This window comes from Littorina saxatilis, linkage group LG9, assembly GCF_037325665.1.
Source record: "Littorina saxatilis isolate snail1 linkage group LG9, US_GU_Lsax_2.0, whole genome shotgun sequence".
Taxonomy (NCBI): Eukaryota; Metazoa; Mollusca; class Gastropoda; order Littorinimorpha; family Littorinidae; genus Littorina; species Littorina saxatilis.
The window spans coordinates 34,857,416-34,874,738 of NC_090253.1; the positions used below are offsets into that span (position 1 = coordinate 34,857,416).

The 17,323-nt window shown below is 40.8% G+C and overlaps 1 protein-coding gene across 1 annotated transcript in view; it reads left to right on the forward strand.

Moving 5' to 3' along the window:
- Positions 1 to 17,323, forward strand: part of LOC138977043 (kinase suppressor of Ras 2-like) — a 180,618-nt gene that overhangs the window by 153,860 nt on the left and 9,435 nt on the right. The window contains exons 14-18 of the mRNA XM_070349945.1: positions 113 to 203; positions 2,852 to 2,940; positions 9,765 to 9,861; positions 15,423 to 15,556; positions 15,848 to 15,982. Coding sequence (XP_070206046.1) covers positions 113 to 203; positions 2,852 to 2,940; positions 9,765 to 9,861; positions 15,423 to 15,556; positions 15,848 to 15,982 — 546 coding nt within the window. The remainder of the gene's footprint in view (positions 1 to 112; positions 204 to 2,851; positions 2,941 to 9,764; positions 9,862 to 15,422; positions 15,557 to 15,847; positions 15,983 to 17,323) is intronic.

Genomic DNA, 17,323 nt, shown 5'->3' on the forward strand with positions numbered 1-17,323 from the left:
GCCTGGGCAGCCCCTGGACCCCTGCCTCAAAAAAATTTCAGTCAATTTGATTTTCCTAGGTTTCACCCATGAATATGTGAGGTATGAATACAAATGCGTTTTTGTCTTACAGAGGCCACTGGCATGGCGATGTAGCCATCAAGCTGCTGGACATGGGCAACGACTCTGATAACCAGGCTCAACTTGCTGCATTTAGACTGGAGGTTAGGCCCTCATTCTTAACACCATATCACAACGGGGATAAGTGTGTTATTTACCCTGTCAAAATATAGTGGAACCCTCCTTTTAAAAGCAAACCTTTGTCAAGTCAAAAGATGTCACCTATCACTAAGTCAAATTTGGCATGATATTGCAAAAGAACGGTTTGCCTGTATAAAAGCTGCTGGTTTCAGCATGAACAACAATGTGGTTATGCTATGCGGCATGTTTCTTAGCACAGGTTTTTGGAAGCCTCCAAAATAACAAATAAGTGATGTAACGGAGAGAGAGATAGAAAGAGAGAGAGAGAGCGCGTTCTAAAGGAAACAGAGAGACAGAGAAATCATGTATACACACATACCTAGAAAAAGAGAAAGATTGAGAAAGCAAGAGACCTTATGCGAGCGCACGCACGCACACACACACACACACACACACACACACACACACACCCACACACACACACACACACACACACACACACACACACACACAGACAGACAGACAGACAGACAGACAGACAGACAGAGAGAAAGACAGAAAGACAGACAATATGTTGAGCGAAAGAGAGATGAAAGGTGTGGGAGAGAGATAGAGAAATCACATACAGACACCGACACGCACACAAAGAGGAAGAGAGATAGAGAATACTAAATGGCTTGCTGTGTCGTACCAGATTTACACGAATTGCTTTTTCAAATATTGAAAAGCTTGCTTTCGCTCGAAGTTCAATATTCAAAAGAGCAACTCGTGTAAATCTGGTATGACACAGCAAGCCATGTAGTATTCTGTTTATCCTACATACTGTACTTGCATGCCTTTTGCTCCAAACATCCCGGAGTTGACACGTCCAAATTGCAGACGCTTCTTATGGAACCTCGATCTCTTCCAAAACCTTGAAAAATCTTTGACGTCAAAGCAAAGAGACGTCCCTCTAGACAGTGTGGGGTGACATGTTAGTTCTAAAAATTCTTTTTGGGGAAACAGCAAGCGGAAAAGTGTTGCCAGAATGACGTTTGTCTCGGTGACTTTGGCATCAAAAGCAGAGGAAAATTAGGTCCCTGCCAGACTAATTTGACATGACCTCATTTACGCAATATACCCACTTGTGATTGTTATGTTATCTCCTTGGTGGTCTCTCTCACATATGTTACAATGTAGGATAAAGTAAACAAGAACGCTGAGGCGTGATTAACCATTCAGTCAAGAGTGTTTCTTTACGCACACACACACACACTCACGCTCGTGTATGTTCACACGCGCTGCCCCATCGAATTACACGACTTCATGATTAGCCCGCAGAGAGAGAGAGAGACTCTTGGCTTGCCGTGACTGACTGTTTTTGTAACCAAGACCAAGAGTTTGCCAACAAAAATGAAGAGACTGGACAATGACGCTGCGAACATATGACAAATAACATGACGTCAAAACTAAAGACGTGCTGAGGGCAGATGAAGCAAAGTTTCGACAGGCTACACGGGAAGGATCCTCGATAGCTCATAGGAAATCTACTTTTTGTCCGCTGTTTTTAACGACTCCTTTTAAGTTTGCTTTTTCAAAAGTACCCCATGACACGACTCGAGTGGCAAAGGACATACCCTGCAATTCCCGTCTCAGTTGGTGAAGCCGTTTCGGAGCCTTTAGTCATCATACCCACAGACAGACAAACACACACAGAAACCAGCTTGATAAGTTACACACAGGCTTTATGAAGCATAATTACCTCTCAAAGATTTTCTTCATTTAAAGCATATTTTCAGCGACAAACACCAAATCGGCTAATGATAAGGAACAGAGAAATGATCATTTTATGCGTTATCTTCAAACAATAAAGAAAGTCGCTATTTAACGGTTTTCTTCATTTTAAGCCCATTTTTCAATCAAACACAACATAACTATATATTTTCGGGTACAGGAGGCAATACAGAATACAATTATGTCACCTTTATGATTAAAATATCGACTTTTAAGAAATCTACACATTTTGCTAACTTTGAGTGAACATTTCATAAACGAAATGTTAAGGTACCAAACTGAAATGCAATCCCATAGTCCGCGCTTAGTCGAAGATCATGTAACGAAAATTTCAAACAAATTGATGAAAAACTGTAGCCGTGAGAGTGCCACCTTAACTTTTGCAAACAGTCGAATATGACGTCATCAAATAGCCCTATGCAAAATCAGCAAAAAACGTTCCAAGCAAATGCTCTCAAAAATGTCTCTACCAAGTTTCATCACAATCCGTCCAGTAGTGTTTGAGAAAAGCTTCACACACACACACACACACACACACACACACACATACACACATACATCGGGAGACAAACCTCGCTCCCTGCTTAATGTTAAGACATTCAGTCATTACTTGACTGAATGTAAAAAGCATGCACACACGCACACACACATGAACACATACACACACATACACACACACACACACACAAGAACACACACTTGCACAAAAAAGCAAGATTGCTGAAATAGATTGTCATAAGCAAGGGAGGACACTCTGTGTGTCTTTGCTACAGACCAACATGGTTCTTTAAAACTTGTCTACAGACACTGTCAAATAATACTTTGCTTTAGCATTTTGATATATTTATTCTTTCGCAGCATCAGAGCTGAAGAAAAATGTGTCCTCTCTGTGTTACAGCTTGCAATGCTGCGAAAAACCAGACATGAAAACTTGGTGCTTTTTATGGGTGCCTGCATGAAACCACCTCGCCTTGCCATAGTTACCAGGTAATGTTGAATTTATTGTTGGTGTTGGAGCTGTTGTTGGTTGTTCAGTTGGTTACCCTACTTTCAGGACTGTAAGGCGCAAGTTTTCCCCTCAACGTTGCCCTATTGATCGAGGAAAGACTTATTGACCCTCCTCAAAGTTCAAGAGCACAACAAGGGTCAAGTTTGGGTCCATAAACTATACATTTCTTAAATATTTTTACGCTTGCGGTTTCAAACATCACACGCTTTTACACAATTCGATGACCATTTGACATGAGGTAAGTCTGGCTTACCCTTGTCAAATTTTAAGATAGCTCATTCGCGCCCCTCTGGTACTTTGATGTTCCCCTTTATTTCAGAAGTTTTAGATTTTTTTGATTTTTTTTCTGGAAATCAGTTTATTCACTCGGACCATGATAATTATGGAAATCAAATGTTAGTGATTGTTTCATTAACACTACATGTACTTACAAATCAAGCAATTCCACTCCTCTGCTTGCCAGGTCGGTCACATTCTTTTGCAGTGTATATTTCACATGTGCACACGAAGTGTGTCCTCAGTGAAGTGAATCTCGTGACATGAAGAACTTCACATGCTTACCTGGTGACCCACTCTCGTGTTTCGATTTGCCAGGGGAAAGCTGGCCTTGAAATTAAGTCGTTTGTATGAAGACCTAATTAACAGGCCCTCCCGAACAAATTTTTCGTCTCTTGTCAGGAACTGATTTAGCGTAAAACACAAGTCATTGAACAGTCGGTTTTTAAATAACAACCACATACGAAAAAGTACCAAGTTGCCTCAAATGATCTATAACAGCAGGGTTGAGTCCTGGTAACAAAAACTGGTAACAAACTCCGTCTGGAACTCCCTGCTGCTTGAGCTTCGCCAGCTACCCCTCCACCCCCCCCCCCCCCCCTCCCTCTCTCTCACTCCCTCCAGCCATGTACTGTTTGACGCGTTCAAGAGTAGGTTGAAGACTCAGTTCTTCCCGTAGCTGGCTGCGACTTTCATGTTCGACGTGATGTGTTGTGCCCCAAAAGACATTCTTGTGCTGTGCTCTGTGAGAGGTGTTTTCTTTGTGCTTAATATTATTTTGTTTGGACATAGCTATTGATGTGTACATTGTTGTTGTTTGTTGTATGTTTATCAGGGTTTGCTAGTGTGTGATAGGGTTCGTGTCCGTCTGTAGATGTTAGTTTCTTTGTTAGTCCTGTGTTGACAACTCTTCGACAAGCGCTTAGAACTGTACCCACGGAATACGCGCTATATAAGCTTCCTATTGATTGATTGAAAAACTGGATACAGCAGTCCCTCTCATGAACGGACACCCTTGGGCCATCGCAAAACTGTCCGTACATTGCAGGTGTCCGGTCACGGGAGGGGTGACCACACCACCCCCTCCCCCATACACTCACACAGAGACACACAAACAACAAGATTGAGTATATGCTAATGGCACTTCTTGTGGCTACTAAACAATAACAATAAACTCCTAATACTTCTTTAAACGTTCTGTAAAAATGATTTGTTTGAAAAGTGTTGAAAAGAAGAGATAAAATAAATCCTCAAGGCAGTGAACACACTCACCATGCACTGACATACGAAAGCAGCCACACAAACACAGCACAGAGGAGCGTGTGCAGATGCTTTGCAAGAATAAGCTTGAAAACCAGTTTGAATAAATACCAGCAGATAGAGCTGCATGTCATAATCATGTAATTTATGTTCTTCTTGTCTGGCTTTATTGACTGCATGCCGATCATGTGGCATGGCAGTGACTTTTCACTCTTCAGTCGGAAATACACTGTACATAACACAGCTCCCACTCTCCCTCACTAATGCCTACCCCAAGCCATGACAACTGATGCTTGGAAATTGTGTGGAAGAGTACACCTCTCTATTTCTCTCCAATGCTCTTCCTGCTGACATGCAGTGACACCGGACACCCCACAAGAGTTTAGCCAGCTACCCCTCTACCCCCCCCCCCCCCCTCCCTCTCTCTCACTCCCTCCAGCCATGTACTGTTTGGGGCTTTAGCCAGAGAGGCCAGCTGCACTGTTCACTCAGAGCAAAACCAGTTGACTGTGTCGTAACTTTTGACAAAGCAAGACAACTGAAGGGTTCACAGATTAGGCAACCGACTCACTGGTCAAGGCTGAGGGAAAACAAGAGGATCTTGTCAATGAAAGAGGTTACACACAGACACACGATGCTGAGAACTGTGGCCGGTTTTTCACTCTCTTTCGCTCAGGACCTTCATCGACTGTGGTTTCTGTTGTTTACGTCCAACAGACAAGAATAAAGAGCACAGTGCAGTTTCATGTTGGCATCTTCGCCCCCTCCTGATGGGTACACGTGCACTCAAGTTATCAGTGACTGTCATCACGCCATTGCGGCTGTGATCTTTGTACCAAGAGCCAGACTACTCTGTTATCGATTTTGTTGTGGTGAAAATTTGAGGATGGTCTGTCCGTACATTGGAGGTATGACCTGCTGTTGGGACCGAAAATGAGTGTCCGCTTCCACGTTTTGCAGGTGTCCGTTTAAGGGGGGGCAAATATAGAAGGAAAACACTCCGTGCCGAGCAAATGTGTCCGTACATGTCAGGTGTCCGCTCACGCCGGGGGCCGTACATTGCAGGGACTGCTGTAACTTTTGTTTTCTTAGACGTTATGGAAGCTAGGGCTTTGAACCTAAGCTACTTTATTAATCTCTGATGACCAATCCATCAGTGAATTATACTTTTCTCCAAAGTTTTTTTGCGGCTGCTCCATTCAAACTCAGCACATCTATAGTTAAACCTCCCATTTGCGACCTTGACAATGTCCAGAAAAATTGTTTGTAAAATGAAGGGATTTTTATTCGTAATCAATTGAAAAATTGAAAATTGACTCAATTTAAAAAGTACCTGTCAGAAGGCTTTTTAATATGTTGAAAGCTTAGATGCACTGTTTTTGTTTACCTGCATGATGTTTAACTCACCTGAGCATCGGGAGAATTTGGCTGTCCGGCCGGCCATACAGACATGGGACTGGTCCGATTTTTATCGGAATTCCGATATTTTCCTTAGCTCACAGACCATTCTTGAGATCGATGCAAATTCGTTGAGAAAAAAGGGGGGAGGGGGTGGTGGTATGAACCGTTCAGCTGAAGCTATCTGCGTCTGAAGTCAGTGCATTCGCACCCCAGCACTCGCGTGAACCCATAGGTGGTGGTATGAACCGTTCAGCTGAAGCTGTCTGCGTCTGAAGTCAGTGCATTCGCACCCCAGCACCCCAGCACTCGCGTGAACCCATAGGAGTATCATGGGTCGCGTTTGATTGGCTGTCGATCTCCGACGATTATCGCCGGGGCTTAATTATTCACCGATGGCGGTTTGTGGGTTGTTTTGATTGGCTGCCGATCTCCAAACGCCGAAGGTGAAAAAGGTAGCATCATGGCGTCTGGATTCCGTATTGTTTTGTCGGCTGTTGAAGCTCTTACGATCGACGACCAAAGTGTGAAAAACAAGTGGAAAGCCAACTGGCTGTCAGAAGAAGTGACTGTCACTATCAACAAGAAAGAAAGGCGCCAGCTCATTGGCGACAGTATCGCCAAGATATCCATTCCCGGTCAGGCCGTGTGCACGTGGTGCGACAACGGCCACTGCTTGGTGAAATACGGACTTGGTGTAGCATCTAAGCATGGGGCAGGCTAGGAAAAGATAACTCTCGCTGCAAACCACGCCCACTCAAAAATCCGGTCGGCGATTTGGCTCCGGACCCCAGGGTCAGGTTACGGCAAAGTACGTCGTTTTGAGTGGTTGGTTGTGGACGATACTGACCGGTACCACTACGATACTGACCGGTAGCAGATACATAGGGCTAGAGGTGCATCGACATTTTTTTCGCCAGGTCGCGAGAATTCTAAATGCAAGCGAACTTTTGTCATTTTTATATTTAGTCAAGTTTTGACTAAATATTTTAACATCGAGGGGGAATCGAAACGAGGGTCGTGGTGTATGTGCGTGTGTGTGTGTGTCTGTGTGTCTGTGTGTGTGTGTGTGTGTGTGTGTGTAGAGCGATTCAGACTAAACTACTGGACCGATCTTTATGAAATTTGACATGAGAGTTCCTGGGTATGAAATCCCCGAACGTTTTTTTCATTTTTTTGATAAATGTCTTTGATGACGTCATATCCGGCTTTTCGTGAAAGTTGAGGCGGCACTGTCACGCCCTCATTTTTCAACCAAATTGGTTGAAATTTTGGTCAAGTAATCTTCGACGAAGCCCGGACTTCGGTATTGCATTTCAGCTTGGTGGCTTAAAAATTAATTAATGACTTTGGTCATTAAAAATCTGAAAATTGTACAAAAAAATAAAAATTTATAAAACGATCCAAATTTACGTTTATCTTATTTTCCATCATTTGCTGATTCCAAAAACATATAAATATGTTATATTCGGATTAAAAACAAGCTCTGAAAATTAAATATATAAAAATTATTATCAAAATTTTTTTTCGAAATCAATTTAAAAACACTTTCATCTTATTCCTTGTCGGTTCCTGATTCCAAAAACATATACATATGATATGTTTGGATTAAAAACACGCTCAGAAAGTTAAAACGAAGAGAGGTACAGAAAAGCGTGCTATGCTTCTCAGCGCAAGTACTACCCCACTCTTCTTGTCAATTTCACTGCCTTTGCCGTGCGCGGTGGACTGACGATGCTACGGTCTTGCTGCGTTGCATTGCGTTCAGTTTCATTCTGTGAGTTCGACAGCTACTTGACTAAATATTGTATTTTCGCCTTACGCGACTTGTTTTCTTTTTGCGATAGGGCGAGTGCACCACCGAAATTAGTTGATGAGAACGTAGTCGGCTGTTTCATCTTTCATTAGCAACTGAAAAAATAAGGGGAAAGTTTTGTGTGTGTGTGATTGTTATAAATCACACTTTTGTTTAACATGCTAAAACATATTATTCTTGTGGGTTTTATAGCTTTTTAAAAAGGCATGATCTCATTTGTTGCTATCAGGAGAGGCCCCAAAATGGCCTTTATAATTCTAACATTCATTTTCCGTCAGGGGGGCTTCGCCCCCCTCAACCCCCTACCGGGGCGTTGCCCCTGGACCCCACCAGCAGCCGCTTTGGACCCCGGCTTACTTTCCTACTTTTTGAACATTTGCTGGTCTCATGTCTGCCATAGACACACAAAAATTAAACCATTTGAACTACACAGGAAGTTCACTCACACAGTCTGTCATAAACACACATAAATTACAACATAAAATGACTAGATATAAAAAAAATATCACTTAATGTCACTCAGATATTTACGCAGGTATAAGAACTTTGAAACTCAACACGCTTGTAGGGAAGTGTCACCTCCAGACACAACAAAACTTTGGTTGACCTGTGTCAAATTTCAGGGTCCCAGCTAGGTCAAGTTCGAGTGCAAAAAAAGGGGAAAATATACCCTGAAGTTTATGAAGCTAGAGCATTCGCACATTCTGAGGATGAAAGTCACTTGTTCACTTCAATGCTCGTTATTCTCTCAGGTGCCAGGAGGTTGGTTCTGCATAACTCAGCGCATGTCATATGCATTTAAAGCGCTTACTTCCCTTTGTTTGTCAGATCTTAAAAAGCAATCGGTCTCATTTGTTTAAGATTTTCTTATTGAACATTCGGACAGTCTTAGGGTATGGTGACCTACAGGCATGATGAAAGTCATGTTGATTTTTGCCAATTTCAAGGTCACAGTGTTTTCAACTTTAGGTTATACAAAGAAAAAAGAAAAATTACTGTTTTCTTGAACTTTTTTTAAGCTTGAGCTTTCAAACTCAATGCAATCTCAGGGTTTAATGACCAACAAACACAATAGAAGTCTGGTTGACCCTTGTCAGATTTCAAGGGGGGAGATGTAGGTTAGATTTCCCCCTGTTGTCTGTCAGGGTCAAATTGGTGCCTCTTGTGGGTCCGTCACACTGCCGCTATTCAATCGTACAATTTGCTTCTCATGAGCCATTACCAGACAATCGCTGATAGACTCGCATGCTGCAACCGGTCACTCGGCAAATGCACTGCGCGAGAGCACACGCTCTTTTGGAGAAGCAGGTTCTGTTGATGTTCTAACATTGCTCTCACCCTTTCTAAAAAGACCTTTAAGCACATTAGGCCTTTTCGAGAAAGTAATTACGCAAATAGTTGCATCTGATGGTTCCCGAAGGCCGCAACAGCGCGTTTTGATTGGTCCTCACTGGCAGAGAATCGCTGGCGAGTGACTCGATACACTCCATCGTAGCTCAATCTTATGATCAAATCGCCATGTGTGACCGGGTAAATCGTTGTGTATGATGGGACTTTAGGGGAGGAGAGTTGATAGAGCATTCGCTCTGCTTGTTATAAAACAACTTCATTTGTATACATGCAAGATGATGACAAGGTCATACTGCACAGTGCAACATACTGTAGTAGTCTGTTGATGTAAAATGTATTAGATCACTGCTCTTTCAACCAATATCAAAGCTTATGATGGATGGTCATAGATTTGCTTAGACCTGAGAATGTATTGTGAGTGGCCTTTGTACACCAGATCCTAAGTATGAGAAACTGGATGATATTTGGTTTTGGTATATCTTATTGTCCTTGGGGAATACCCTCAAGGAAATTCGGGCTCCTATCCCAGGGGATAAACTTGCAACAACAGAATCGCGCTAACACCCAATTTTAAAAAGAAGTTGTGTGTTTTTCAAGGCCTGAGACTTTCGCTGCAAACTTGGGATCTTGATTGTGCACATGCATGCACACATTGCTGTTCAGACACCAACAATTGAATTCTATGATTTGTATTTTTTTCAGCTTTTGCAAAGGGGAGACCTTGTACACACTGATCCACATGAAGAAGGACACTTTCAAGATTAACAAGGCAATGATAATTGCTTCCCAGGTTGCACAGGTACACATGCATGATTTTTACTTGCAATCTACAACCATGTTGTTGTTGTCCATTGGAATTTAAACAGGTTTGCTGGATGGGTTTCATGTTTGAAAAGAGTGCCTCTAACTAATAAGAAAATGCCTTTTACTGTGCTAACCCAGTAGTCTTTTACATTGTCAGCTTTTAAGAATGTTTTGCACTTTTTTACATTTAGTGTATACTTGACAGAATGATTTAACGAGGGTGGAGGGGACCTCTTCTCCCGATGTGTGTGAGATAAGCATTTCTCAAAAACTACCCAACGGATTTTTAGAAAAGTTGATGCATACATTTTTTTTAGGGCATTTACTTATGCCTTTTTTCTCCTTTTTGATAGTGCTATTTCATGATGTCATTTTTCCATTTAAAAAAGTGGTGAAGTGGCGATGGCATTATGGCAAACAATTTCTTTAAAAGTATTACCAAGTAGTCTTTGGTTTGGTCCGGATTGTGGGATTGAATATGATATTGGCAACTTCAAAAATTTGTTTATAAAATGTTCATTCAAAGTTTGCCAATATTTTCACATATTTACAGTTCGAATCACAAAAGTGATCTCATTGTATTCCTTATTACTTCCTGACTATCAGAACATATATAGTTTTGTTGTGTTTGACTCCTCAGTCCAAGTTTTTTTGGCAGACATATTCACGGTGTGTCAACTGATTCCGTTCATCCACCAGATGTTTCCGTTCATCCGCAGGATGTTTCCGTTCATACAGCCTCATTTTCGTCACTTGCTTGGGAAAAAACGTTGTGGTAAGTCGTGTGGGCAGCGCGCTTTGTGTGATATTGAAAGAATAAGGTAGCGAAATGGTTGGGCTATGTGTACGATAAGTACCAAGGTGCTAGTAATCCTCATGAAAACACACGCGGGCCGAACGTGTCAAAATTGCCTGATTTTTTTTAATTTTCTTGTTTTTCTCGCTCTGTTATCGAATCTGACCCCTGATTTGCACATGATCATCAAAACCTTTGGCTGTTATGACATTTCGCTTGAACAGAAGTTTATAGAAACCCATGGCTTTTGTACAATCACTTGTCTTTTGAAAACATGCAGATTCTGTTCATACACCATGTTTCCGTTCGTACAAAAGTGCATGTTTTCGTTCGCACGAACAGCGTTTCCGTTCATACACATTCGTTAGATCAGAGCGAAACAGGCCCCCACTACAAGTTCTGTGTGTTCCAATGGTTGTCAGATAGCACAATGTACGAATGCGTGTGATATTGGACCTATATGTGAACCATAAGATGAATTGAATTTGCAAAAAAACAGTTTTGTGTCCGTTCGTACTGATTTTGACGACAAAATGTGTCCGTTCGTACTACTTTCATCAAATTGTTTCCGTTCGTACGCTTTTCAGTAATGTGTTTGGTGACGGAGCTTTCTGGGTATTTTGATAAGAACGAAGATTGATTTATGCAGTTTTGCTTGCTTTGCAGCACTGCAACTAAGACTGGGTGGCCGAGTGGTAACGCACTTGCGCTCTGAAGCGAGAGGTTGCGAGTTTGACCCTGGGTCAGGGCGTTAGCAATTTTCTCCTAGGTTTTCTCTGGTTGTGGGTTCAAGTGCTAGTCTTTCGGATGAGACGAAAAACCGAGGTCCCTTCATGTACACTACATTGGGGTGTGCACGTTAAAGATCCCACGATTGACAAAAGGGTCTTTCCTGGCAAAATTGTATAGGCATAGATAAAAATGTCCACCAAAATACCCGTGTGACTTGGAATAATAGGCCGTGAAAAGTAGGATATGCGCCGAAATGGCTGCGATCTGCTGGCCGATGTGAATGCGTGATGTGTAAAAAAAAATCCATCTCACATGGCTTAAATAAATCCCTGCGCCTTGAATATGTGCGCGATATAAATTGCATAAAATAAAAAAATTAAAAAAATTTAAAAAAATCCCTGCGCTTAGAACTGTACCCACGGAATAAGCGCGATATAAGCCTCATATTGATTGATTGATTGAAATAAGTGACATGTACATTTGTATTTACTCATATCATGCCATTTGCTTCACCTGTGATAATCATGAGCAGAAATTAGACAAATCAAGAAAAACATTATCCAGGCTCTATCAGTCCTTTTTACATTTAGTCGAAACGAGGGTCGTTGTGTGTGTGTGTGTATGTGTGTGTGTGTGCAGAGCGATTCAGAGAAAACTACTTGACCGATCTTCATGAAACTTTACATGAGGGTTTCTGAGTATGATATCCCCAGACTTTATTTCCATTTTTTCATAAAAGTCCTTGATGACGTCATACCCGACTTTTTGTAAAAGTTGAGGCCGCACTGTTACACCCTCATTTGTTGATCAAATTGATTGAAACTTTAGCCAAGCAATCTTTGACGAAGCCCGTACTATGGGATTGCATTTCAGCTTCGAAGCTTAACAATTATTTAAAAAGTTTGGTAATTAAAAATATTAAAATGCTAATTAAAAATAAAATTTAAGTCATCGATCCAAATATATTTTCATCTTTCATCTCTATTGTTTCCTGATTCCAAAAACATATAGATATGTTATGTTTGGATACAAAAACAAGCTCAGAAAATTAAAAAGAATACAGAAAAGCTTATTTTCCTGCTTAGCGCAATAGAAGCTACCGCGCTTTACCGGCTTGTCAATTTCACTTCGTTTTGCACGTGAAAAGTGAGCTATTTCCTTGTCGCGGGGATTGACGAAGGGGATTGGCGTCTGTAACGAGACTTCTTGTCAACCTGCCTTTGTCTTTTGCAATCACAGAACCGTCTGTAGAAAAATTGAAACAATCAACTGATAATCCTGGTTTAAATCAATAATTGACGAGTGTGTACTTCTTCTTGCCTGTGAACTCGCAAACGAATGGTACATATGCTTTTAGAATACAGTGGACGCCGCTTAATAAAACCGCGGTTAATAGAGCCAGCCGCTTATAAAAGCCGATTTCAGACGGTCCGGATTTATCACTATATCTTATGTATTAGAAAAAGCCGGTTAATAAAACCAACCCGCCGCTTATTAAAGCCAGTTTTCTCAGAGAAATCACGTAGTTTGTGACTAAAACTCACATTATCTTGTTCTGATGTGGAAGACGACCAACAAACAAACACTCATAAAATCATTCTTCTCTGACGAGTAATGGTTCGTGACGGTGACAGTGAAATTATTGATGTACCGAAGTGATCAAAGTACACGTACATGTACATAATTAAAACAAAAGTTCAACATCCTTCGTGAAGTTTTGTTTAGATTCAAACAAGTGTTAATGACGAAAGAAAGTGACTGAGTGACGTAAACAAAAGAGATTTTTTTTTCTTTCGAAAATGACGTATTCCTGGACCGCCGGTTAATAAATCCGCCGCTTATTAAAGCCATTTTTCGTCGGTCCAGAAGTGGTTTTATTAAGCGGCGACCACTGTATCATCTTTGTGAGTGTCTTGGCTATGTAAATATATATCTTTTACAGCTGGAAAGCGTTTATTGCAAAGTCCGCATCTCACGTTTTCCATTGATTCTTGTCATCCTGGAACAGCAAAATAATTTAGCGATTGCTTCATATATTCTCCATCAATGCATCAGTGGCGTGTGTCTTACATTATAACTGACACGCTGCAGTACAAAAGAGAGAGAGAGAGACAGACAGACAGACAGACACAGACAGACAGAGAAGAGGTGGGATAAAATTACATTGAAAGGAGAAGTATCCTTGTCTAATTGCTGTAGAACCATACCCCATGCAAAGCATGTCAGACTTCACACTCTTTGAATAAAACAGGATAAAACCATCTGGGAAGACAACTTAAGCTTACTTGTTTTTGACTCACACAAACGCACATACACACACACAAACAAACAAATAAGCAAACAAACTAACAAGCGAACAAACAAAAAGTTATGCAAACAGGTAACCCTACCTTTCGTATTCATTCACTAAATCAAGTGTTCGTTTTGTTTTGTTAAATTGCATTTCGAAAGATACATTTAAAAATGTGTTGACCTTATCACCTGATTATAACGATTTTAGCACACAGCATCTGCTTTTTTCTGAGTGGCGCATCTGAAATTTCAAGAAATAAAGAATACATATTTTGCACAGGTTTCACACGTTCAGATCTTTGAAATGACATTGTGTAAGGAAACTGGACGAAGACACACTTATCAAAATGTTTGCTCTTCAGTAAGATTTTAAAACAGGGATGGTATTGCACCAGAAAAGCCACAGTCGCATGTTGTTGCACTCAAGAACAACATGAATTATGGATTATACATAAGTCGAATTAGGGGTATTAAAATGCTAATTGCACAAGCTTTCTACCAAAATCACGAACGTCATAAAACGCGTACGAACGGAAACAATTTGATGAAAGTGGTACGCATGGACACATTTTGTCGTCAAAATCGGTACGAACGGACACAAAACTGTTTTTTGCAAATTCAATTCATCTTATGGTTCACATAGGTCCAATTAATATCACACGCATTCGTACTTTGTGCTATTTGAAGACGATTGGAATACACAGAACTTGTAGTGGGGGCCTGTTTCACTCTGATCTAATGAATGTGTATGAACGGAAACGCTTTTCGTACGAACGAAAACATGCATTTTTGTACGAACGAAAACATGGTATATGAACGGAATCTGCATGTTTTTAAAAGACAAGTGATTGTACAAAAGCCATGGGTTTCTATAAACTTATGTTCAAGCGAAATGTCATAACAGGCAATGGTTTTGATGATCATGTGCAAATCAGGGGTCAGATTCAATAACAAAGCGAGAAAAACAAGAAAATGTTAAAAAATCAGGCAATTTTGCCACGTTCGGCCCGCGTGCGTCATCATTAGGATTACTAGCACCTTGGTACTTATCGTACACATAGCCCAACCATTTTGCTACCTTATTCTTTCAATATCACACAAGCGCGCTGCCCACACGACTTACCACAACGTTTTTCCCCAAGCAAGTGACGAAAATGAGGCTGTATGAACGGAAACATCCTGCGGATGAACGGAAACATCCGGTGGATGAACGGAATCAGTTGACACACCATGATATTGACTAAATGTTTTCATTACCCTTCAGCTGACTTGTTGGTGAATTTTTTTCCCCAACACCTTTTTCCACTACAAAATTTTAAAATTTAGTTCATCAGTGTATTCTTCATATGACCACAGCATGAAATCAAAATAAAATAATCTTGCTTCATTGACAAGAGCATTAACAGCCTTGCGTCTTCATATATGCATACACAAACTGTAACATAATGATTAGTTATTATTGTATTAATGTACATGTCAACATTATTTATTCCTGCATTCATTTTCAGAACTCTGTGCCTAAATTATTAACCATCAGCAATATATGCACTGGTTTTCAGGACAACAAGCCATAAACAAGGGGCAACTCCAGGTGTTTAGACTTAAATGTCTCTGAACATTCCCTTAGACCATGAAAAAAGTGTCTGGAATGTATGGATTGGAATCTGTTATTTACTCTGTGTGTGTGTGTGTGTGTGCGTGTGTGTGTGTGTTTCTGTTTCTGTTTCTGTTTTCAGGGCATGAGCTATCTGCATGCCAGAAGCATTATCCACAAAGACTTGCGCTCCAAAAACATATTCATTGATGCAGGCAGAGTGGTCATCACTGACTTTGGGCTTTTTCATGTTACCAAGATTTGTCGTGGCAGCAAGTGAGAGCTATATGTGACTTACAAAGTGAAAATGTTATGTTTGGTTTGTACTTGGTTCAGGTTTCTACCACTGTGAGTTATAATGCATTCTTTGTCATATGGTATGAGGTTATTTATGCTTCCCTAAAATCAGAGCCTTCCATGAAGCAGAAGTAAAAATACATACAATGTACTAAAGGAACCTGACATCATTGTCTACAAATATCCCAGGGGAGACATTGACTAGTTTGCCTTCCCCAGCCTCTTCATTATTTTGCATGCAGTCATGTTTTGTTTCTTTCTTAATTACAGAAAAGATGACTGGCTGAGTGTACCCAGGGGATGGTTGTGCTACCTTGCACCAGAGATCATCCGAGCTCTGAAAGCATTACAGCATTCAAATATGGATCTTCCATTTACAGAAAAGTCAGACTTGTATGCATTTGGGTAAGTGTCATCAAAAATGTATGAAGATTATGACTCAGAAGGATTCATCAAGGATTTGTTGTGGTTGTGCACTGATTTGAGAACAAATGACTTAATCTTGGATCCCAAAACAAGAAAGGTTACATTTTTGGAATGTTTAAGGGCAGGAGCTACCATAAAATACACCGTTTTTCTCTTCAAGTCATTTTACCACAACATTCATGAAACTGAACTGTTTGTGTTAAAATTTGGTGTGCATTTGTTTGAATGTATGTAGAATAATAGTATTTGATAAAAATACAAAAAACGTTTAGATTGACTTTGTAAAAATCATTAAATGAAAAATAAGCAAAGCGATGAGTCAAAACATGTTAGTTCAAGGATGACAAGATTATTTCAAAACTGTTCATCAGAATGATTTAAACTTTTGCAAAAATGTTTTTGATGTTCTGATAGATGTTTTGTTCGAACGGATAAGCTCTAGGGAAAAAAGTTAACGAGCGTGGAGGGGACCTCTTCTCCTGATGTGTGAGTGTGTGTGAGATAAGCATTTCTCAAAAACTACTTAACGAATTTTTAGGGCAGGGGTAACGAAGGGGAGTCGTGTAACCATTTGCTTTTCTTGTTTAATGATTTTCTCAAAGTCGTAAAAGGGGGGTGGGTGGTCACTGTATCACCCATACTGTCTGAATGTGGAGCAGGAAGTCTGCTTCGGCAGGCCAACTCTGCATTTTTGCAGCCTGATCTAGAAGAACATGGCTTTTGAAAGGAACGATTTATGACGTCATCCAACAGTCATTTTACAGAAGGAAATTATCAGTGGGCGAACGTAGCACAGTTTGGCTCCATTTTTAAGACTGAGAGGCTTGAATATTTTTTTTTTAATTTGGAAGCTAAGACCGAACTGGTCGTAATTACGCGGAATTGAGTGTTTTCTGTTGTTTGCACCCAAATGTCGCCACCCTTCATGGGCAGGCAACTCCCGTGAACCCTTCACCAGAGTGAAGCCCTTTTGTTGTCATTAGTTGCATGTATGTTTGAACGACGTGATCAGCGAAAGCAAACGCAAGAGAGCAAATTCAATCCTGCACTTTAGTAATAAGTTCGCGTAACTAAAAACCTTACTGGTCACAATAATGAATAATTGATCACAGATGCCGTAAGCTGCCTGTTTCACGTCGTGCGAACGGACATGCAACTAACGACAACAAAAGGGGCTTCACTCTGGTGAAGTTGCGGGAGTTGCCTGCTCATGAACCATGGCTACATCCGGTTGCGATCAACAGAAAACACTAAATGCTGCGTAATTACGACCAGTTCGGTCTTAGTTAGCTTCCAAACTTTTTTAAATGATTCTATTCA